General features: G+C 52.2%; 1 protein-coding gene across 1 annotated transcript in view; it reads left to right on the plus strand.

The window, feature by feature from the left end:
• Nucleotides 1–893: 893 nt before the first annotated feature.
• LOC137381665 (myelin protein zero-like protein 2) overlaps nucleotides 894–23806 on the plus strand; it is a 128294-nt gene continuing 105381 nt past the window's right edge. The window contains exon 1 of the mRNA XM_068054401.1: nucleotides 894–1059. Within this exon, the coding sequence (XP_067910502.1) occupies nucleotides 1008–1059 (52 nt within the window). The 5' untranslated portion in view covers nucleotides 894–1007. The remainder of the gene's footprint in view (nucleotides 1060–23806) is intronic.

Genomic DNA, 23806 nt, shown 5'->3' on the forward strand with positions numbered 1-23806 from the left:
TGAGTGGGGAGGGATTGGGTAGGAGTGAGTGGGGAGGAAGGGTAGGAGTGAGTAGGGAGGGGGAGGGATAGGAGTGAGTGGGGAGGGGGAGTGGGAGGAGTGTGTGGGGAGGGGGGCTAGCAGTGAGTGGGGAGGGGTGTAGGAGTGAGTCGGGAGGGGGTGGGTAGGAGTGAGTTGGAGGGAGTGGGTTGGAGTGAGTGGGGAGGGAGGTAGGAGTGAGTGGGGAGGGGAGGGGGTAGGAGTGAGTGGGGAGGTTGTGGGTAGGTGTGAGTGGGAGGCAGCGGGTAGGAGTGAGTGGGGAGGGAGTGAGTCAGAGTTTGTGGAGTGCTCAGAGGACGTGTCCCCAAGAATCAGGCTCTTTCTGAGAAATTCTTTTTAATGATCTTTTTAGTGAGTTTTTTTCCAATGATTTCGAAATAAAAGAAACTCATTTTGGAAAGTTATGAAAAATCAAACCTCCCCCAAATGCAGCGGGACGGATGGGATTGTCAATGTGTTTTCAATCTCCTCTGATACCTTTATTCAATTGGCTGGTCTTTACATGTCAGCCTAGTGCATGAGTGTTGATGAGCTGTTCGACTCTGGGGGGCCTCACGTGTTGTCATTGGTTATCGATACGGTGCTGAATTCTACACAGAGAATGCATTAAAGGAACAAATAAAAATCTTTTCTTAGATTCAAAATTGTCATTTCCTAATAATTATATTTTTTGTAATGCAAAATGTTTTTAAAAAATCAAAGTAGACTTGGGTAATCTTACATTGGGCATCAAAACAAAAATAAAGTTCAGCTATTAAAGAGCAAAACCTTTTGGGAACTTTTTTCAGCTGAAGTTATGCATTGGCCTTTTAAGAATGTAGCCCCACCTCCTGGCTCAGTGCCTGAGAGCTGGACTCACGGAGCAGTCTGCCTGCCTGCACTGTTCTCAATCTCACCTGCTGCCTCCACATTGACATCCAGATTAAACCCAGGAAAAGCAGTGGAAGTGGAACTGGATCAGAGGCTCCATGAGCCCCCATATCGCACACTGGGTGCTGTCACTGGCAGTGACACTCACAGGTTAGTGAGGGGGGAAAGTACATCACAGCACAGGATCAGGCGCTGAGACTGTGATCCAGTTTGGGATCTGGCTACAAGAAATCAAGAAGGGGATTGTCTTCCTCTGAACCCCTGTAAATCCAGGGAAAAATACAGAGTTTCTTTAAAACATGATCCTGGAGGTTGTAGAACAGGTTTGGGTTCATTGGCTGTTGGGGTGTGAGAGAGTTATTTTTAAAGCTTCGGTTATTGATGATTCTGTTGCTCAGTGTCCGAATCAGTTCCCAGTCTGGCCTCCCTTCTGTTAAACAAAGTGTTAAAGGAGCTCGAACCCTCCACCGAACGAACTCTGTAGCTGGTAGAAACTCTCAGTAAAGCTGCTGTTCTACATCCATGTTAAGACATGTTGGAGCCGGCAGCAAACAAAGAATTCTTGAAAAACAAGTCTGTAACATTCCAGAGTGTGAAATCATCTCCAGATGGTTGGATTATTATATTTTAAGAATTAGGGAACAAGGCAGATGCAGCAGTTAAGATACAGATCAGCCAAGATCTCAGTGAATTTGATTTTAAATGGAATTTAATTGATTTTGGGTTACAGTAGCAGAGTGGTTATGTTACTGTACTGCACATCCAGAGCTGGACAAATGATCCACAGACAGAAGTTCAAATCCCACCAAGAATGGTGGGGAATTTAAATTCAACGAATTAAATAAATCTGGAATTAAACGTTAGTCTCAGTAATGGTGATCCTGAAACTATCAGATTGTTGTAAAAACTCATCTGGTTCACTAATGTCCTTTCGGAAAGGAAATCTGCTGTCCTTACCTGTTCTGGCCTACATGTAACTCCAGACCCCCAGAAATGTGGTTGACTCTTAAATGCCCTCTGACATGACCTAGCAAGACACTCCACTGTATCAACCTCTACGAAGTTGAATGGACTGCAGCAGTTCAATAAGGCAGCTCACCACCACCTTCTCAAGATGGGCAATAAATGCTGGTCTGGCCAGTGACACACACATCCCATGAATGAATAAAAAACAGTCCCAGGATAGGCCCAAGGGGCTGAAGGCAGATATCAGTGAGTGAGGGCACTGCCGAGTGAGTGAGTGAGGACACTGCCCAGTGAGTGAGTGAGGACACTGCCGAGTGAGTGAGTGAGGACACTGCCCAGTGAGTGAGTGAGGACACTGCCCAGTGAGTGAGTGAGGACACTGCGTGGTGAGTGAGTGAGGACACTGCCCAGTGAGTGAGTGAGGACACTGCCCAGTGAGTGAGTGAGGACACTGCGTGGTGAGTGAGTGAGGACACTGCCCAGTGAGTGAGTGAGGACACTGCCCAGTGAGTGAGTGAGGACACTGCGCGGTGAGTGAGTGAGGACACTGCCCGGTGAGTGAGTGAGGACACTGCGTGGTGAGTGAGTGAGGACACTGCGCGGTGAGTGAGTGAGGACACTGCCCAGTGAGTGAGTGAGGACACTGCGCGGTGAGTGAGTGAGGACACTGCCCAGTGAGTGAGTGAGGACACTGCGCGATGAGTGAGTGAGGCCACTGCCCAATGAGTGAGTGAGGACACTGCCCAGTGAGTGAGTGAGGACACTGTGCGGTGAGTGAGTGAGGACACTGCCCAGTGAATGAGTGAGGACACTGTGCGATGAGTGAGTGAGGCCACTGCCCAGTGAGTGAGTGAGGACACTGCCCAGTGAGTGAGTGAGGACACTGCCCAGTGAGTGAGTGAGGACACTGCGTGGTGAGTGAGTGAGGACACTGCCCAGTGAGTGAGTGAGGACACTGCCCAGTGAGTGAGTGAGGACACTGCGCGGTGCGTGAGTGAGGACACTGCCCGGTGAGTGAGTGAGGACACTGCGTGGTGAGTGAGTGAGGACACTGCGCGGTGCGTGAGTGAGGACACTGCCCAGTGAGTGAGTGAGGACACTGCGCGGTGAGTGAGTGATCACACTGCCCAGTGAGTGAGTGAGGACACTGTGCGGTGAGTGAGTGAGGACACTGCCCAGTGAGTGAGTGAGGACACTGCGTGGTGAGTGAGTGAGGACACTGCCCAGTGAGTGAGTGAGGACACTGCCCAGTGAGTGAGTGAGGACACTGCGCGGTGAGTGAGTGAGGACACTGCGCGGTGAGTGAGTGATCACACTGCCCAGTGAGTGAGTGGGGACACTGTGCGGTGAGTGAGTGAGGACACTGCCCAGTGAGTGAGTGAGGACACTGCCCAGTGAGTGAGTGAGGACACTGCGTGGTGAGTGAGTGAGGACACTGCCCAGTGAGTGAGTGAGGACACTGCCCAGTGAGTGAGTGAGGACACTGTGCGGTGAGTGAGTGAGGACACTGCCCAGTGAGTGAGTGAGGACACTGCGCGGTGAGTGAATGAGGACACTGCCCAGTGAGTGAGTGAGGACACTGCCCAGTGAGTGAGTGAGGACACTGCATGGTGAGTGAGTGAGGACACTGCCCGGTGAGTGAGTGAGGACACTGCGCGGTGAGTGAGTGAGGACACTGCCCAGTGAGTGAGTGAGGACACTGCGTGGTGAGTGAGTGAGGACACTGCCCGGTGAGTGAGTGAGGACACTGCGCGGTGAGTGAGTGAGGACACTGCCCAGTGAGTGAGTGAGGACACTGCCCAGTGAGTGAGTGAGGACACTGCGTGGTAGTGAGTGAGGACACTGCCCATTGAGTGAGTGTGGACACTGCCCAGTGAGTGAGTGAGGACACTGCCCAGTGAGTGAGTGAGGACACTGCGTGGTAGTGAGTGAGGACACTGCCCATTGAGTGAGTGTGGACACTGCCCAGTGACTGAGTGAGGGCACTGCCGTGTGAGTGAGTGAGGACACTGCGCGGTGAGTGAGTGAGGACACTGCGTGGTGAGTGAGTGAGGACACTACCCAGTGAGTGAGTGAGGACACTGCGCGGTGAGTGAGTGAGGACACTGCCCAGTGAGTGACTGAGTGTGGACACTGCCCGGTGAGTGAGGACACTGCCCAGTGAGTGAGTGAGGGCACTGCCCAGTGAGTGTGGACACTGCCCGGTGAGTGTTGACACTGCCTGGTGAGTGTGGAGACTGCCCGGTGAGCGTGGACACTGCCCGGTGATTGAGGGCACTGCCCAGTTAGTGTGGACACTGCCTGGTGATTGAGGGCACTGCCCAGTTAGTGTGGACACTGCCCGGTGATTGAGGCAACTGCCCAGTTAGTGTGGACACTGCCCGGTGATTGAGGACACTGCCCGGTGATTGAGGACACTGCCAGTTGAGTGTGGACACTGCCCGGTGATTGAGGACACTGCCCGGTGATTGAGGACACTGCCAGTTGAGTGTGGACACTGCCCAATGAGTGTGGTCACTGCCTGGTGATTGAGGACACTGCCCGGTGATTGAGGACACTGCCAGTTGAGTGTGGACACTGCCCAATGAGTGTGGTCACTGCCCGGTGATTGAGGACACTGCCCGGTGATTGAGGACACTGCCTGGTGAGTGTGGACACTGCCCAATGAGTGTGGTCACTGCCCGGTGATTGAGGACACTGCCCGGTGATTGAGGACACTGCCCAGTGAGTGTGGACACTGCCCGATGATTGAGGACACTGCCCGGTGAGTGTGGACACTGCCCGATGATTGTGGTCACTGCCTGGTGATTGAGGACACTGCCAGTTGAGTGTGGACACTGCCCGGTGATTGAGGACACTGCCCGGTGAGTGTGGACACTGCCCGATGATTGAGGACACTGCCCAGTGAGTGTGGATACTGCCCAGTGAGTGTGGATACTGCCCGGTGATTGCGGACACTGCCCGGTGAGTGTGGACACTGCCCAATGAGTGTGGTCACTGCCCGGTGATTGAGAACACTGCCCGGTGATTGAGGACACTGCCAGTTGAGTGTGGACACTGCCCAATGAGTGTGGTCACTGCCCGGTGATTGAGAACACTGCCCGGTGATTGAGTACACTGCCCGGTGAGTGTGGACACTGCCCGGTGATTGAGGACACTGCCCAGTGAGTGTGGACACTGCCCGGTGATTGAGGACACTGCCCGGTGATTGAGGACACTGCCTAGTGAGTGTGGACACTGCCCGGTGAGTGTGGTCACTGCCCAGTGAAGTACTGACGTCTGGTGAGCAGAAAACAGCAGGTTCAGACCTGGTCTGCAGTTCACTGATCTCCACTGAGGCCCCTGACCCACTGGACCGTGAACCAGAGGACATGAATTTAAGATGATTGGAAAAAGAAGCAACAGTGACATGAGGAAAAACATTGTTACTGGGCAGCAAGTGTATCGGATCAGGAATGCACTGACTCAGGGTGTGATGGAGGCAGATTCAATCATGGCTTTCAGAAGGGAATTGGATAATTACCTGAAAAGAAAACATTTGCAGGACAACGGGGAAACTGGAGGGGAGTGGGACTAGCTGAGTTACTCTTACAGAGAGCTGGCATGCACATGATGGGCTGAATGGCCTCCTTCTGTGCTGTAACCATTGTATTGATCTGGGAATGGATGCAAGGTGTGTGCTCCTGGTCAGTAACTGCAGCGGAGAAATGTTTGCATGGATTCAGGATAAAGGCAGGGCTGGGTTTCAGTCAGATTGGAATAGTTTTCTGCCAATCACTAGCCAGTGTATTCCATCCATTAACCCACAGCAACCGAGGAGAAGACTTGCATTTATATAGCACCTTTCATGACCACCAGACGTCTCAAAGCATTTTACCGCCAATGAAATACTTTTTGAAGTGTCTTCACTGTGGGAATGCAGAAACCACAGCAGCCAAATTACACACAGCAAGATCCCACAAACAGCAATGTGATAATGAGCAGATCGTATGTTTTTGTGATTTTGATTGCAGGATAAATATTGTCCCATGCACTGGGGAGAACTCCCCTGCTCTTATTCAAAATAGTGCCATAGAATCTTTTACATACAACTGACAGGCAGAAAGACAGCACATGCGACAGTACAGCACTCCCTCAGTACTGCCCCTCCAACAGGGCAGTGCTCCCTCAGTACTGCCCCTCCAACAGGGCAGTGCTCCCTCAGTACTGCCCCTCCAACAGGGCAGTGCTCCCTCAGTACTGACCGTCCGACGGTGCAGCACTCCCTGAGTACGGACCTTCCAACAGTATGGAATTCCCTGAGTACTGCCCCTCTGTCAGTGCAGAATTCCCTCAGTACTGCCCCTCCGACAGTGCGGAATTTCCTCAGTACTGACCCTCCGACAGTGCGGAATTCCCTGAGTACTGACCCTCCGACAGCACGGAATTCCCGGAGTACGGACCCTCCGACAGTGCGGAATTCCCGGAGTACTGACCCTCCGACATTGCGGAATTCCCTCAATACGGACCGTCCGACAGTGCGGAATTCCCTGAGTACGGACCCTCCGACAGTGCGGAATTCCCTGAGTACGGACCCTCCGACAGTGCGGAATTTCCTCAGTACTGACCCTCCGACAGTGCGGAATTCCCTGAGTACTGACCCTCCGACAGCACGGAATTCCCGGAGTACGGACCCTCCGACATTGCGGAATTCCCTCAGTACGGACCGTCCGACAGTGCGGAATTCCCTGAGTACGGACCCTCCGACAGTGCGGAATTCCCTGAGTACGGACCCTCCGACAGTGCGGAATTCCCTCAGTACGGTCCCCCTGACAGTGCGGATTTCCCTGAGTACTGACCCTCCGACAGTGCGAAATTCCCTGAGTACTGACCCTCCGACAGTGCGAAATTCCCTGAGTACTGACCCTCCGACAGTGCGAAATTCCCTCAGTACCTCACTGACTGTCAGCCCTGATGTTTGAGAGTGAGTCTTGAACCTGGAAGTTTGTCACTCAGTGGGTGGTTGCTGACACTGGAGCCACAACAGACACATTAGTCATCAGTGAGTAACAGATACTGACACTGGGTTTGTGTTCTAAATACTGATCCTCAGCATAGGCAGAGGGTCACTTACAGCACAGAAGGAGGCCATTCGGCCCATCAAGTCCACACTGGCTCTCCGTGGAGTGATGCAGTCAGTCCCACTCCCCAGCTCGATCCCTGTAACCCTGCAAGTCTATTTCTCTCAGGTGGCCATCCAGCTTCCTCTTGAAGTCATTGATCATCTCCGCTTCCGCCACCCTTGTGGGCAGCGAGTTCCAGGTCATTACCACCCACTGCGTAAAAAAGGTTTTCCTCATATTCCCCCTGCATCCTTGTCCAAAATGTTCAGTCTGTGTCCCCTAGTCCTTGTACTATTAGTTAATGGGGACAGTTTTTCTTTGTCTAACTTATCTAAACCTGTCATAATCTGTACACTTCTATTAAATCCCTCCTCAATCTCCTTTGTTCTAAGGAGAACAACCCCAGCTTTTCCAATCTAACCTTGTAACTAAAATCCTCCATCCCTGTAACCATTCTGGTAAATCTCCTCTGCACCCTCTCAAGGACCCTCACATCCTAGAGTGTGGTGACCAGAACTGGATGCAATACTCCAGTCGGGGCCTAACCAGAGCTTTATAAAGGTTCAGTATAACTTCCCTGCTTTTGTACTCAATCCCTCTATTTATGAAGCCCAAGATCCCATATGCTTTACTAACCACTCTCTCGGTATGTCCTGCCACCCTCAAAGATTGATACACATGCACCCCCAGGTCCCTCTGTTCCGTTCACTCTTTAGAATTGTGCCATTAAGTATATATTGCCTCTCCCTATTCCTTCTGCCAAAATGCATCACCTCACACTTGTCAGTATTAAATTCCATCTGCCATCTCTCTGCCCATTCAGCTAGTCCCTGTTGCAGGTGGTTCACGTCCTTCACTGTTTGTTGCACCTCCAAGTTTGGTGTCGTCAGCAAATTTAGAAATTTTATTCTGTATTCCAAGATCCAAGTCATTTATATATAGCAATAGAAGCAGTAGTCCCAGCACTGACCCTTGGGAAACATCACTGTTTACCATCCTCCAGTCTGAAAAACAACCATTTAGTATAACTCGCTGTTTTCTGTCCTTACGCCAATTTTGTATCCAATTGGACACTCACCCTCCTATTCCATGAGCCTCCCTTTTTTCCTTCTCTATCTATTCTGAACACTTTATATCCGTGAATATTAAGCACCCAGTCCTCGCCATTTTTAAGCCACGTTTCCGTTATTGCCACTACATCATGTTCCCACACTGCTATTTGTGCTTGTAGCTCACCACCCTTACTCACCACATTTTGTGTGTTTACTTACTCTCTGAACTTTAACCTTGTTTGTTCAGTAACTATCCACATCTGAAGTCTGTTTACCCAGATTGAGTGTTCAACAGGAAAATTAGTGTATGTTAAAACTCTGTTGCTGTAGTAACCCATGTAGCTGGTCAGCAATTCCTATTGGACATTACACTAGGCTTAGACATGCCGGAGATGGTGGGCAGCACAGTGGCGCAGTGGTTAGCACTGCAGCCTCACAGCTCCAGCGACCCGGGTTCAATTCTGGGTACTGCCTGTGTGGAGTTTGCAAGTTCTCCCTGTGACCGCGTGGGTTTCTGCCGGGTGCTCCGGTTTCCTGCCACAGCCAAAGACTTGCAGGTTGATAGGTAAATTGACCATTATAAATTGCCCCTAGTATAGGTAGGTGGTAGGGGAATATAGGGAAGGTGGGGATGTGGTAGTAATATGGGATTAGTGTACGATTAGTATAAATGGGTGGTTGATGGTCGGCACAGACTCGGTGGGCCGAAGGGCCTGTTTCAGTGCTGTATCTCTAAATTAAAAAATTAAGTTGACTAAATGCCAACATCTGTGAATCAACTCCAGAGAAACAGACAGATAGACACAAACAATGGGTAGTAAATCTCCCTGGACAGAATAGGCAGGAGGGACTGAATGGCCTCCTCCTGTTCCTGCGAAGAGTGACCATTGGTGGAGATTTGGAGGACTGTGTGGCCATTGGCTGAATGTTTGAGGGCTGTGTGGCCATTGGCTGAGGATAGGAGGGCTGTGTGGCCATTGGCTGAGGATTGGAGGGCTGTGTGGCCATTGGTTAATTGCTATTGCTGGATTTGAGTCTGATCAGGAGGAGCAGAATTGTTGAGTTTCTTACACACGTCACAGTTCTAGGAATTGTGATGGGCCAGGGAAGTTGCCATGGGAACGGATGGCCAGCTCTCAAGAGCCTTTTGCTTTTTGATGCTCAGTTGAATTTTGATAAAGGTGCTCGGCATCTTTCCCAGGATATGTTGTGTTTGTATCAGGAGCTTCACTGGCCACAGTTAAAAACAGATGTTTTTCAAAATATTCTAACACAACCCATTCCTGCATTACAACAGTGACTACACTTCAAAAATACTTCATTGGCTGTAAAGCATTTTGGGACGTCCAGGGTCAGGAAAGGCACTATATAAATGCAAGTCTTTCTTTTCATGATACATTTATGCAGCTGCCTCACCCTCGAATAGTCAGCTATTTCACTGAGGCTTTTGCTGCCATGGCTGATGGAGATTCTCGTGTTCAAATCCCTTCATAAGAATTGGTTTTGACTCTGGGCCCAGGAGGGGAGAAATGAACAGTTAACTCTTACTGAAAAGTATGAGTGTGAGTGCGGGGGTGCAGGGGGGAGGGGGAGTGGTGGGGGGGGGGGGAGCGTGTAGAGATGGGGTTTGGGGTGGGGGTGGTTAGAGGGGTGTGTGTGTTGAGTTGGGAGAGTATTTGGGTTGATGGGAGGATTGGCCATGTGGTACTGGGGATGTCTGTAGTGGAAAGTGGAGCAAACATCCCTTGGGGGAAATGGGCTGGGTGGAGTTTTAAAAATCCCAGCTAATTGGAGGGTTAGAGTCATAGAGAGATACAGCACTGAAACAGGCCCTTCGGACCACCCAGTCCGTGCCGACCATCAACGACCCATTTATACTAATCCTACATTAATCCCATATTCCCTACCACATCCCCACCTTCCCTCAATTCTCCTCCCACCGACCTACACTGGGGGCAATTTACAATGGCCAATTTACCTATCAACCTACAAGTCTTTGGCTGTGGTTAATTATGATTTTGACATACAATAACTTTTGGAGTGATTGGGAAAGGTTTTGTCCATTGAGATTGTAACAGAGGGAGTGGGAAGGGACTCAATCTTTCTGGATTGTAGGTCATTGGTGATGGTTTCTGAGAAAAAGAGTATTTCATGCCAATGAATCCATGTACCTGACCGGGATAGGGTGGATATAAATCCATGTACCTGACCGGGATGGGGTGGATATGAATCCATGTACCTGACCGGGATAGGGTGGATATAAATCCATGTACCTGACCGGGATAGGGTGGATATAAATCCATGTACCTGACCGGGATAGGGTGGATATGAATCCATGTACCTGACCGGGATAGGGTGGATATGAATCCATGTACCTGACCGGGATAGGGTGGATATAAATCCATGTACCTGACCGGGATAGGGTGGATATAAATCCATGTACCTGACTGGGATGGGGTGGATATAAATCCATGTACCTGACCGGGATGGGGTGGATATGAATCCATGTACCTGACTGGGATGGGGTGGATATAAATCCATGTACCTGACCGGGATGGGGTGGATATGAATCCATGTACCTGACCGGGATGGGGTGGATATAAATCCATGTACCTGACTGGGATGGGGTGGATATAAATCCATGTACCTGACCGGGATGGGGTGGATATAAATCCATGTACCTGACCGGGATGGGGTGGATATAAATCCATGTACCTGACCGGGATGGGGTGGATATAAATCCATGTACCTGACTGGGATGGGGTGGATATGAATCCATGTACCTGACCGGGATAGGGTGGATATGAATCCATGTACCTGACCGGGATGGGGTGGATATAAATCCATGTACCTGACCGGGATGGGGTGGATATAAATCCATGTACCTGACCGGGATGGGGTGGATATAAATCCATGTACCTGACTGGGATGGGGTGGATATAAATCCATGTACCTGACCGGGATGGGGTGGATATAAATCCATGTACCTGACTGGGATGGGGTGGATATAAATCCATGTACCTGACCGGGATGGGGTGGATATGAATCCATGTACCTGACCGGGATCGGGTGGATATAAATCCATGTACCTGACCGGGATCGGGTGTATATGAATCCATGTTCCTGACCGGGATAGGGTGGATATAAATCCATGTACCTGACCGGGATGGGGTGGATATAAATCCATGTTCCTGACCGGGATGGGGTGGATATGAATCCATGTACCTGACCGGGATCGGGTGGATATGAATCCATGTTCCTGACCGGGATGGGGTGGATATGAATCCATGTTCCTGACCGGGATGGGGTGGATTAGAAACTCATCGACCGGGTGGCAATGTCTCCCAGGCTAGTCTTTTTAAAATGTGTATATTTAAATATTATAAAGACATTGATGTTAATTCTTGAATATGCGGAGGATTTACTGCTGTGCTGTGTGGGGTTACTACTGAGGGTTAAATATGATAGCAGTCTGATTTACTGAGAGGGGGAGTGGTGCCAGAGATAAGGCTGCCTCTGCTGCAGTTAAACCGTGTCGTCTTCCCATTGAGTAGATCATGACCGGGATAGGGTGTATTCCCAATGATGCTGTCTATCCAGTGGCAGGGAAGGATAGTTCTGTGTTGTGACTGGTAAGTGCACTATTTTATTAACCATGAAAACTCCCTGAGGATTGACCTAAGAACCTGTGTAAATAGCTCAGAGAAGGAACTATACAAGTTTACACTAAAATAAAAGCAAAATACTGCGGATGCTGGAAATCTGAAATAAAAACAAGAAATGCTGGAATCACTCAGCAGGTCTGGCAGCATCTGTGGAGAGAGAAGCAGAGTTAACGTTTCGGGTCAGTGACTTCTTCGGAACAAGTTTACACAGTGGGTTTGGTTATTTTTTAACATGACAAGGATATTAGACTTGGTGTCCATGTCGTTTGTGAGGGGTCTTGATGGAGTAAGTGAGGAGAAACTGTTTCCAGTGGCAGGAGGGTCAGTAACCAGAGGGACACAGATTGAAGATAATCGGCAAACGGACCAGAGGGGGAGATGAGGAGAGTTTATTTACATAGTGAGTTGTTGTGATCTGGAACGCGCTGCCTGAAAGCGCAGTGGAAACAGATTCGATAGTAACTTTCAAAAGGGAATTGGAGAAAGACTGGAAGGGAAACATTCACAGTGCGATGAGGAAAGAGCAGGGGAGTGGGATTAATTGAACAGCTCTTTCAAAGAGACAGCATAGTCATGATGGGCTGAATGGCTCTTTCTGTGCTATATCAATCTATAAAGCAGTGGAACAGACCAGACCAGTGTTAGTGTTATAATAAAAGCAAAATACTGCGGATGCTGGAAATCTGAAATAAAAACAAGAAATGCTGGATTCACTCAGCAGGTCTGGCAGCATCTGTGGAAAGAGAAGCAGAGTTAACGTTTCGGGTCAGTGACCCTTCTTCGGAACTGACAAATATTAGAAAAGTCACAGATTATAAACAAGTGAGGTGGGGGTTGGGCAAGAGATAACAAAGGAGAAGGTGCAGATTGGACCAGGCCACATAGCTGACCAAAAGGTCACAGAGCAAAGGCAAACAATATGTTGATGGTGTGTTGAAAGACAAAGCATTAGTACAGATTAGGTGTGAATATACTGAATATTGAACATCAGCAAGTGCAAACCTGAAGAAAAACAACCTGAAAAAAACAGTGGGTAAGCAAACTGAACAAACTAAGATGAAATGAAATAAATGCAAAAAAAGATTGTAAAAAATGTAAAAAGGAATGCAAAAAAAAAAAAGGAAGAAAAAATAACTAAAAATGACTAAAAATGAAAGTAAAGTGGGGGGCTGTCATGCTCTGACATTATTGAACTCAATGTTCAGTCCGGCAGGCTGTAGTGTGCCTAATCGGTAGATGAGATGCTGTTCCTCGAGCTTGCGTTGATGTTCACTGGAACACTGCAGCAATCCCAGGACAGAGATGTAAGCATGAGAGCAGGGGGGAGTGTTGAAATGGCAAGCAACCGGAAGCTCAGGGTCCTGCTTGCGGACTGAGCGGAGATGTTCCGCAAAGCGGTCACCCAGTCTGCGCTTGGTCTCCCCAATGTAGAGGAGACCACACTGCGAGCAGCGAATACAGTATACTACATTGAAAGAAGTACAAGTAAATCGCTGCTTCACCCGAAAGGAGTGTTTGGGGCCTGGGATAGTGAGGAGAGAGGAGGTAAATGGGCAGGTATTACACCTCCTGCGATTGCAAGGGAAGGTGCCCTGGGACGGGGACGAGGTGGTGGGGGTAATGGAGGAGTGGACCAGGGTGTCGCGGAGGGAACGATCCCTTCGGAATGCTGACAGGGGAAGGGAGGGGAAGATGCGACTGGTAGTGGCATCACGCTGGAGGTGGCGAAAATGGCGGAGGATGAATTTCGCGCTCGGCATGACGTTGAGCTCTTCTTCCGTCGCCTCCGCCTCCGGGCTCACTTCTTCGACCAGGAGTCCTCCCCCCGACCAGCAGACCCATTCACCCGCCTCCAGCATTCTCCCTCTACCTGGACCCCACACCCTGGCCTCTTACCCGCTCTTGATCTCTTCATTGAAAACTGTCGGCGAGACATTGGTCATCTCAATTTCTCTGCCCCCCTCACTCACTCTAACCTGTCCCCCTCTGAACTTGAGGCACTCCGTTCTCTCAGGTCTAACCCCGACATGGTCATCAAACCTGCAGACAAGGGTGGTGCTGTTGTTGTATGGCGTACCGACCTCTACCTTGCAGAAGCTCAACGCTAACTCACAGACACCTCTTCCTACCTCCCTCTGGACCATGACCCCACCACCGAACATCAAGCCACCGTCCAAAGGACTGTCACTGACCTCATCTCCTCTGGAGATCTTCCGTCTACAGCTTCCAACCTCATAGTCCCGCAACCCCGGACAGCCCGCTTCTACCTCCTTCCCAAAATCCACAAACGGGACTGTCCCGGCAGACCCATTGTGTCAGCCTGCTCCTGCCCAACTGAACTTATTTCTTCCTATCTAGACTCTATCTTTTCTCCGCTGGTCCAGTCTCTTCCCACCTACATCCGTGACTCTTCTGACGCCCTACGTCATTTTGACAATTTCCAGTTTCCTGGTCCCAACCGCCTCCTCTTCACTATGGACGTCCAATCGCTCTACACCTCCATCCCCCACCAGGATGGTTTGAGGGCTCTCCGCTTCTTCCTGGAACAGAGGCCCAACCAGTCCCCATCCACCACCACCCTCCTCCGCCTGGCTGAACTTGTTCTCACATTGAACAACTTCTCCTTCAACTCCATGCATTTCCTTCAAGTAAAAGGTGTCGCTATAGGTACCCGCATGGGTCCTAGTTATGCCTGTCTTTTTGTGGGATATGTCGAGCATTCTTTGTTCCAGTCCTACTCAGGCCCCCTCCCCCAACTCTTTTTCCGGTACATTGATGACTGTATTGGTGCCGTTTCCTGCTCCCGCCCCGAACTGGAAAACTTTATCAACTTTGCTTCCAATTTCCACCCTTCTCTCACCTTTACATGGTCCATCTCTGACACTTCCCTTCCCTTCCTCGACTTCTCTGTCTCCATCTCTGGGGATAGGTTGTCTACCAATATCCATTATAAGCCCACTGACTCCCACAGCTACCTGGACTACACTTCTTCACACCCTACCTCCTGTAAGGACTCCATTCCATTCTCCCAGTTTCTCCGTCTCCGACGCATCTGCTCTGATGATGCTACCTTCCATGACGGTGCTTCTGATATGACCTCCTTTTTCCTCAACCGAGGATTTCCCCCCACTGTGGTTGACAGGGCCCTCAACCGTGTCCGACCCATTCCCCGCACCTCTACCCTCACCCCCTCCCCTCCCTCCCAGAACCGTGACAGGGTTCCCCTTGTCCTCACTTTTCATCCCACCAGCCTCCATATCCAAAGGATCATCCTCCGCCATTTTCGCCACCTCCAGCGTGATGCCACTACCAGTCGCATCTTCCCCTCCCTTCCCCTGTCAGCATTCCGAAGGGATCGTTCCTTCCGCGACACCCTGGTCCACTCCTCCATTACCCCCACCACCTCGTCCCCGTCCCAGGGCACCTTCCCTTGCAATCGCAGGAGGTGTAATACCTGCCCATTTACCTCCTCTCTCCTCACTATCCCAGGCCCCAAACACTCCTTTCAGGTGAAGCAGCGATTTACTTGTACTTCTTTCAATGTAGTATACTGTATTCGCTGCTCGCAGTGTGGTCTCCTCTACATTGGGGAGACCAAGCGCAGACTGGGTGACCGCTTTGCGGAACATCTCCGCTCAGTCCGCAAGCAGGACCCTGAGCTTCCGGTTGCTTGCCATTTCAACACTCCCCCCTGCTCTCATGCTCACATCTCTGTCCTGGGATTGCTGCAGTGTTCCAGTGAACATCAACGCAAGCTCGAGGAACAGCATCTCATTTACCGATTAGGCACACTACAGCCTGCCGGACTGAACATTGAGTTCAATCATTTCAGAGCATGACAGCCCCCCACTTTACTTTCATTTTTAGTCATTTTTAGTTATTTTTTCTTCCTTTTTTTTTTGCATTCCTTTTTACATTTTTTACAATCTTTTTTTGCATTTATTTCATTTCATCTTAGTTTGTTCAGTTTGCTTACCCACTGTTTTTTTCAGGTTGTTTTTCTTCAGGTTTGCACTTGCTGCTGTTCAATATTCAGTGTATTCACACCTAATCTGTACTAATGCTTTGTCTTTCAACACACCATTAACATATTGCTTGCCTTTGCTCCGTGACCTTTTGGTCAGCTATGTGGCCTGGTCCAATCTGCACCTTCTCCTTTGTTATCTCTTGCCCCACCCCCACCTCACTTGTTTATAATCTGTGACTTTTCTAATATTTGTCAGTTCCGAAGAAGGGTCACTGACCCGAAACGTTAACTCTGCTTCTCTTTCCACAGATGCTGCCAGACCTGCTGAGTGAATCCAGCATTTCTTGTTTTTGTTTCAGTGTTAGTGTTAGTTCAGGGTCTGCTCTGAAGGGCAGCTGCTGCATTACAGAGGGTGGAATACAAAGTTTAAATGGAAGTGTAGTGGAACATCAAACCCACACTTCGTCATGCTGAAATGATTTGTTTTGGGTTGGATGCTGGTGCTTGTTGTTTGTAGCTGATTGGAGTTAATGGGATGAACATTTTCCAGTTGGTGACTGATCTCCACGCCGATCCTGAGGGCCGTTTGCTGATAGGCCGATCCTGAGGGCTGTTTACTGATAGGCCGATCCTGAGGGCCATTTACTGATAGGCCGATCGTGAGGGCCGTTTACTGATAGGCCGATCATGAGGGCCATTTACTGATAGGCCGATCGTGAGGGCCGTTTACTGATAGGCCGATCGTGAGGGCCATTTACTGATAGGCCGATCGTGAGGGCCGTTTACTGATTGGCCGATCCTGAGGGCCGTTTACTGATAGGCCGATCGTGAGGGCCATTTACTGATAGGCCGATCGTGAGGGCCGTTTACTGATTGGCCGATCCTGAGGGCCGTTTACTGATAGGCCGATCGTGAGGGCCATTTACTGATAGGCCGATCGTGAGGGCCGTTTACTGATAGGCCGATCGTGAGGGCCATTTACTGATAGGCCGATCGTGAGGGCCATTTACTGATAGGCCGATCGTGAGGGCCATTTACTGATAGGCCGATCGTGAGGGCCGTTTACTGATTGGCTGTTCCCTGACACTCCTGCTGTGGACTTTAGCCCAATTAACTCACTTCAATCCCAATAATAAAAACTCCATGACTCATCCTGAGTAAACTTTGTCTTTGACTCATTAGTTCTACATTACCAAAAAAGAACAAAGGTTTCTTGTTTCAGTGAGCTGATCCTGCATGAAAAGGCAGTTTGTTTTTTAAAAGGGCAATGTCTTCTTCATCAAGGTTTTTATCCCAGTTCTTGGGATGTGAGCAACACTGACAGTGAAATATTTATTACTGATTGCAAGCTGTCCTGGGGCATCAGGCAGCAGAGTTGGAATCCTCACCCTGACAACTTACCTGGTAACGATTCCCCATCTGCTAATTTATTAATTTCAATTTCACAATTTGCCGTGGTGGGATTTAAACTCCACTCTCATCTGATTTGGCCAGTTCCAAAACCACACAGCTACAGCACTCAGACATGTTTGGAAAATCCTATTTTGTTTGGGGACAAAGGAAGTGGAGAGAGTTTTCTGTTGGGATTCATCCTTTCGTTTATCAAGAAATTGACAAATATATCGACAATCAGTGTTTGAATAGCCTGGGCCTGCGCTCCAGTGTGTGAGGGGCCTGGGCCTGGGGTTCAGTGTGTGAGGGGCCTGGGCCTGGGGTTCAGTGTGTGAGGGGCCTGGGCCTGGGGTTCAGTGTGTGAGGGGCCTGGGCCTGCGCTCCAGTGTGTGAGGGGCCTGGGGTTCAGTGTGTGAGGGGCCTGGGCCTGGGGTCCAGTGTGTGAGGGGCCTGGGCCTGGGGTTTAGTGTGTGAGGGGCCTGGGCCTGCGCTCCAGTGTGTGAGGGGCCTGGGCCTGGGGTTCAGTGTGTGAGGGGCCTGGGCCTGGGGTTCAGTGTGTGAGGGGCCTGGGCTTCAGTGTGTGAGGGGCCTGGGCCTGCGCTCCAGTGTGTGAGGGGCCTGGGGTTCAGTGTGTGAGGGGCCTGGGCCTGGGGTTCAGTGTGTGAGGGGCCTGGGCCTGGGGTTTAGTGTGTGAGGGGCCTGGGCCTGGGGTTCAGTGTGTGAGGGGCCTGGGCCTGCGCTCCAGTGTGTGAGGGGCCTGGGCCTGGGGTTTAGTGTGTGAGGGGCCTGGGCCTGGGGTCCAGTGTGTGAGGGGCCTGGGCCTGGGGTTTAGTGTGTGAGGGGCCTGGGCCTGGAGTTCAGTATGTGAGGGGCCTGAGCCTGAGGTTCAGTGTGTGAGGGGCCTGGGCCTGCGCTCCAGTGTGTGAGGGGCCTGGGCCTGGGGTTTAGTGTGTGAGGGGCCTGGGCCTGGGGTTCAGTGTGTGAGGGGCCTGGGCCTGGAGTTCAGTATGTGAGGGGCCAGGGCCTGAGGTTCAGTGTGTGAGGGGCCTGGGCCTGGGGTCCAGTGTGTGAGGGGCCTGGGCCTGGGGTTTAGTGTGTGAGGGGCCTGGGCCTGGAGTTCAGTATGTGAGGGGCCTGAGCCTGAGGTTCAGTGTGTGAGGGGCCTGGGCCTGGGGTCCAGTGTGTGAGGGGCCTGGGCCTGGGGTTTAGTGTGTGAGGGGCCTGGGCCTGCGCTCCAGTGTGTGAGGGGCCTGAGCCTGGGGTTTAGTGTGTGAGGAGCCTGGGCCTGGGGTCCAGTGTGTGAGGGGCCTGGGCCTGGGGTTCAGTGTGTGAGGGGCCTGGGCCTGGAGTTCAGTATGTGAGGGGCCTGGGCCTGGGGTCCGGTGTGTGAGGGGCCTGGGCCTGGAGTTCAGTGTGTGAGGGGCCTGGGCCTGGGGTTTGGTGTGTGAGGGGCCAGGGCCTGGGGTCCGGTGTGTGAGGGGCCTGGGCCTGGGGTTCAGTGTGTGAGGGGCCAGGGCCTGGGGTTCTGTGTGTGAGGGGCCTGGGCCTGGAGCCAAGTGACTGATGCTTGGATGAGACATTAAACTGAGGCCCTGTCTGCCCTGTCAGGTGGATGTTAATGATCCCATGGCCACTATTTTAAAGAGGAGCAGGGGAGTTCTCCCACTGTCTTGGCCAGTGTTTATCCCTCAACCAACATCACAATCAGATCAACTGGTCATTATAACATTGCTCATTGTGGGATCTTGCTGTGTGCAAATTGGCTGCCGTCTGTCTGACATTGCCACTGGAGATAAGATCATTCCATCAGAATATTTACAGAAATATTGGGAAGTAAAAACAGGAAGAGAAAGGCGGTGAGTTTCTGCTCTCCCGCAGCCCCACACTGAAATGGCGACATATTCATCCCATCAGGATTAAAGATGCAGATCATCCGCCTCGTCCCCCTTTCCCACGTTCCCCGCGTCCCCCTCGTCCCCAACGTCCCCCGCGTCCCCCGCGTCCCCAACGTCCCCCTCGTCCCCCCCGTCCCCCTCGTTACCCTTTCCCGCATCCCCCTTGATCCCCTTGTCCCCCTCGTCCCGCCTGTCACAAGCCGGTGGGCAGTTTGTGACCTTGCTGCTGGCGTTAAAGCGAAGAAAATGTCGGAGTGAGGGACCAAACACACAGCAGTGCCGAACGGCGGTGCCTGGAATCTCCAACATAGACTGTCCAACACCGACCGCGGCCGCCCCCACAACAACAACACTGACCGCGGCCCCCACACAATAACAACACCACTGACCGCCCCCCCCCGCAACAACAACACCAACCGCAACCCCCCCACAACAACAACAACATCGACTGCGGCCCCCCCCCACAAAAATAACAACGACCGTGGCCCCCCCTACAACAACAAGACTGACCGCGGCCCCCACACAACAACAACACCGACCACGGCCCCACCCACAACAACAACACTGACCACGGCACCCCCCCCACAACAACAACGCTGACCACGGACCCCCCCGCAACAACAACACCAACCGCGACCCCCCCCACAACAACAACAACATCGACTGCGGCCCCCCCCACAAAAATAACAACGACCGTGGCCCCCCCCACAACAACAAGACTGACTGCGACCTCCCCCACAACAACAAGACTGACCGCGACCCCCCCACAACAACAACACTGACCTCGGCCTCCCCACAACAACACTGACCTCGGCCTCCCCCACAACAACAACACTGACCACGGCACCCCCCCCACAACAACAACACCGACCGCGGCCCCCCCCCACAACAACAATGACCGCAGCCCCCCCTACAACAACAACACCGACCGCGGCCCCCCCCACAACAACAATGACCGCAGCCCCCCCTACAACAACAACACCGACCGCGGCACCCCCGCAACAACAACACCGACCGCGGCACCCCCACAACAACAACACTGACCACGGCCCCCCCCCCCAACAAGAGCAACACCAACTGGGGCCCCCCCACAACAACAACACTGACCGCGGCCCCCCCACAACAACCACACTCTGACCGCGGACCCCCCACAACAACAACACTGACCGCGACCCCCCCACATCAACAACATCGACTGCGGCCCCCCCCCACAATAACAACGACCGTGGCCCCCCCAACAACAACAACACTGACCGCGGCCCCCCCACAACAACAACACTGACCGCGACCCTCCCACAACAACATAAACCGCGGCCTCCCCCACAACAACAACACTGACCGCGGCCCCCCCACAACAACAACACTGACCGTGGCACCCACACAACAACAACAACACAGACCTCGGCCTCACCCACAACAACAACACTGACCGCAGCCCCCCCCACAACAACAACACTGACCGCGGCCCCCCCCCCACAACAACAACACCGACCGCGGCCCCCCCCCCCACAACAACAACACCGACTGCGGTCCCCCCCACAACAACACTGACCGCAGCCCCCCCCACAACAACAACACCAACCGCGGGCCCCCCCCCACAACAACAACACCGACCGCGGCCTCCCCCACAACAACAACACTGACCACGGCCCCCCACAACAACAACACTGACCGCGGCCCCCCCAACAACAACAACACTGACCGTGACCCCCCCAACAACAACAACACTGACCGTGACCCCCCCACACCAACAACATCGACCGCAGCCTCCCCCACAACAACAACACTGACCGCGACCCTCCCACAACAACATCAACTGCGGCCTCCCCCACAACAACAACACTGACCGCGGCCCCCCCACATCAACAACACTGACCGTGGCACCCACACAACAACAACAACACAGACCTCGGCCTCACCCACAACAACAACACTGACCGCAGCCCCCTCCACAACAACAACACCGACCGCGGCCCCCCCCCATAACAACAACACTGACCACGACCCCCCCACACCAACAACATCGACCGCAGCCTCCCCCACAACAACAACACTGACCGTGACCCTCCCACAACAACATCAACCGCGGCCTCCCCCACAACAACAACACTGACCGCGGCCCCCCCACAACAACAACACTGACCGTGGCACCCACACAACAACAACAACACAGACCTCGGCCTCACCCACAACAACAACACTGACTGCAGCCCCCCCCACAACAACAACACCGACTGCGCCCCCCCCCCACAACAACACCGACCGCGGCCCCCCCCCCACAACAACAACACCGACTGCGGCCTCCCCCACAACAACAACACTGACCATGGCCCCCCACAGCAACAACACTGACCGCGGCCCCCCCCTCACAACAATACCACTGACCGCGGCCCCCCCTCACAACAACAACACTGACTGCGGTCCCCCCACAACAACAACACCGACCGCGGCCCCCCCCACAACAACGCTGACCGCGGCCCCCCCCACAACAACGCTGACCGCGGCCCCCCCACAACAACAACAACACTGACCGCGGCCCCCCCACAACAACAACAGCGACCGCAGTCCCCCCCCCACAACAACAACACCGACCGCGTCCTCCCCCACAACAACAACACCGACCGCGGGCCCCCCCCACAACAACAACACCGACCGCGGGCCCCCCCCACAACAACAACACTGACTGCGGCCCCCCCACAACAACAACATGTATTTATGTACCACTTCTAATGTAATAAAATGTCCCAAGATGTTTCATAACAACGTAATCAATCAAAATTTGGCATCGAGCCACATAAGGAGATATTAGGACTGGTGACCAAAAGCTCGGTCAAAGAGCTAGGTTTTAAGGAGGAGAGATAGGTGGGGAGGTTTACCTGGGGAATGAGCAGGGTGGGAGAGACTGATGATTTTATACAGATCAAGTGCATCAAATGTGGAGTGAGGGTGTGGGTCAGCAGATTGGTAGCTGCAGAAATATTATGGTGAACAGAAGGCCAAAGGTTTGGGAGTTGAGATTTTGAAACTACAGTTGTAAGTGAATTGTAAGTTTTTGGATATAGAATGAGCTCGGGTTGGGGCATGGAAGGGGGATGTGGGTGATGGGTAATGCAAGGAAGTGATCAAAGATGAACACATCTGTGGCAACTGGTTATTTCTTTTTTTTATATTTCCAAAATATACTTTATTCATAAAAATCTGTGTAAAATACATTGCCAAACAGTTTCAAACAGCACCAAGTCAAAAATACAAACAGTGCAAAGGAGGTCCGTTTCCTTCTATACTATCATGAGTTGCCTCACAACCCTTCCATTTCATTTGTCATGCCAATAACGTTTTTACATTTTACAGCAAATGAAATTTTTTTCCAATACAGTTCGAGGGGTTTCCCATGGTTCCAGCCCCTCAGTTCAGCTTGGTGGGGGGACCTTACACTGTGATCTTTCCCCATTGAGCCTTTGCTGCGGCTGCCCCAAGCTTTAGTGCGTCCCTCAGCACGTAGTCCTGGACCTTGGAATGTGCCAGTCTGCAACATTCGGTCGTGGACAACTCTTTGCGCTGGAAGACCAGCAAGTTTCGGGCAGACCAAAGGGCGTCTTTCACCGAATTGATAGTCCTCCAGCAGCAGTTGATGTTTGTCTCGGTGTGCGTCCCTGGGAACAGCCCGTAGAGCACAGACTCCTGTGTTACAGAGCTGCTTGGGATAAACCTCGACAAAAACCACTGCATCTCTTTCCACACCTGCTTTGCAAAGACACATTCCAGAAGGAGGTGGGCAACCGTCTCTTCCCCACCACAGCCACCTCGAGGGCATTGTGCGGAGGGGGTGAGACTTCGGGTGTGCAGGAAGGATCTGACGGGGAGGGCTCTTCTCACCACCAGCCAAGCTACATCTTGGTGCTTGTTTGAACGTTCTGGTGATGAGGCATTCCGCCAAATGACTTTGGCGGTCTGCTCGGGGAACCATCCGACAGGATCCACCATTTCCCTTTCCCGTAGGGCCTTGAGGACATTCCGTGCAGACCACTGCCTGATGGATTGGTGGTCAAAGGTGTTTTCCCGCAGAAACTGCTCCACGAAGGATAGGTGGTACGGCACGGCCCAACTGCATGGAGCGTTCCGCGGCAATGTGACCAGGCCCATCCTTCGCAACACTGGGGACAGATAGAACCTCAGCACGTAGTGACACTTGGAGTTTACGTACTGGGGATCTACACACAGCTTGATGCAGCCGCACACGAAGGTGGTCATCAGGATGAGGGCCATGTTGGGTACATTTTTCCCGCCCTTATCCAGAGGTTTGAACATCGTGTCCCTCCGGACCCGGTCCATTTCGGATCTCCAGATGAAGCGGAAAATAGCTCGGGTGACTGCCACGGCGCAGGAGTGGGGTATGGGCCAGACCTGCGCCACGTACAGCAACAACGTGAGCGCCTCACACCTAATGACCAGGTTCTTACCCACAATGGAGAGAGATCACTGCCCCCACATGCTCAACTTTTGTTGTACCTTGGCTACTCGCTCCTCCCAGGTTTTGGTGCAGGTAGTCAGACCTGACGGTGAAGGGGACAAAGGATCGGTCAGCCCAGTTCCCAAAGAACATGGCCTCGCTCTTGTCGCGATTTACTTTGGCTCCCGAGGCCAGTTCGAACTGGTCGCAGATGCTCATCAGTCTGCGCACGGACAGCGGATCCGAGCAGAAGACGGCGACGTCATCCATGTACAGGGAGGTTTTAAACCGAGTGCCTCCGCTGCCTAGGATTGTCACCCCTCTTATGCTCGCATCCTTCCTAATAGACTCAGCAAAGGGTTCAATACAGCAAACAAACAAGACCGGGGAGAGAGGACAGCCCTGTCT

This window comes from Heterodontus francisci, chromosome 22 (assembly GCF_036365525.1).
Source record: "Heterodontus francisci isolate sHetFra1 chromosome 22, sHetFra1.hap1, whole genome shotgun sequence".
Lineage (NCBI taxonomy): Eukaryota > Metazoa > Chordata > Chondrichthyes > Heterodontiformes > Heterodontidae > Heterodontus > Heterodontus francisci.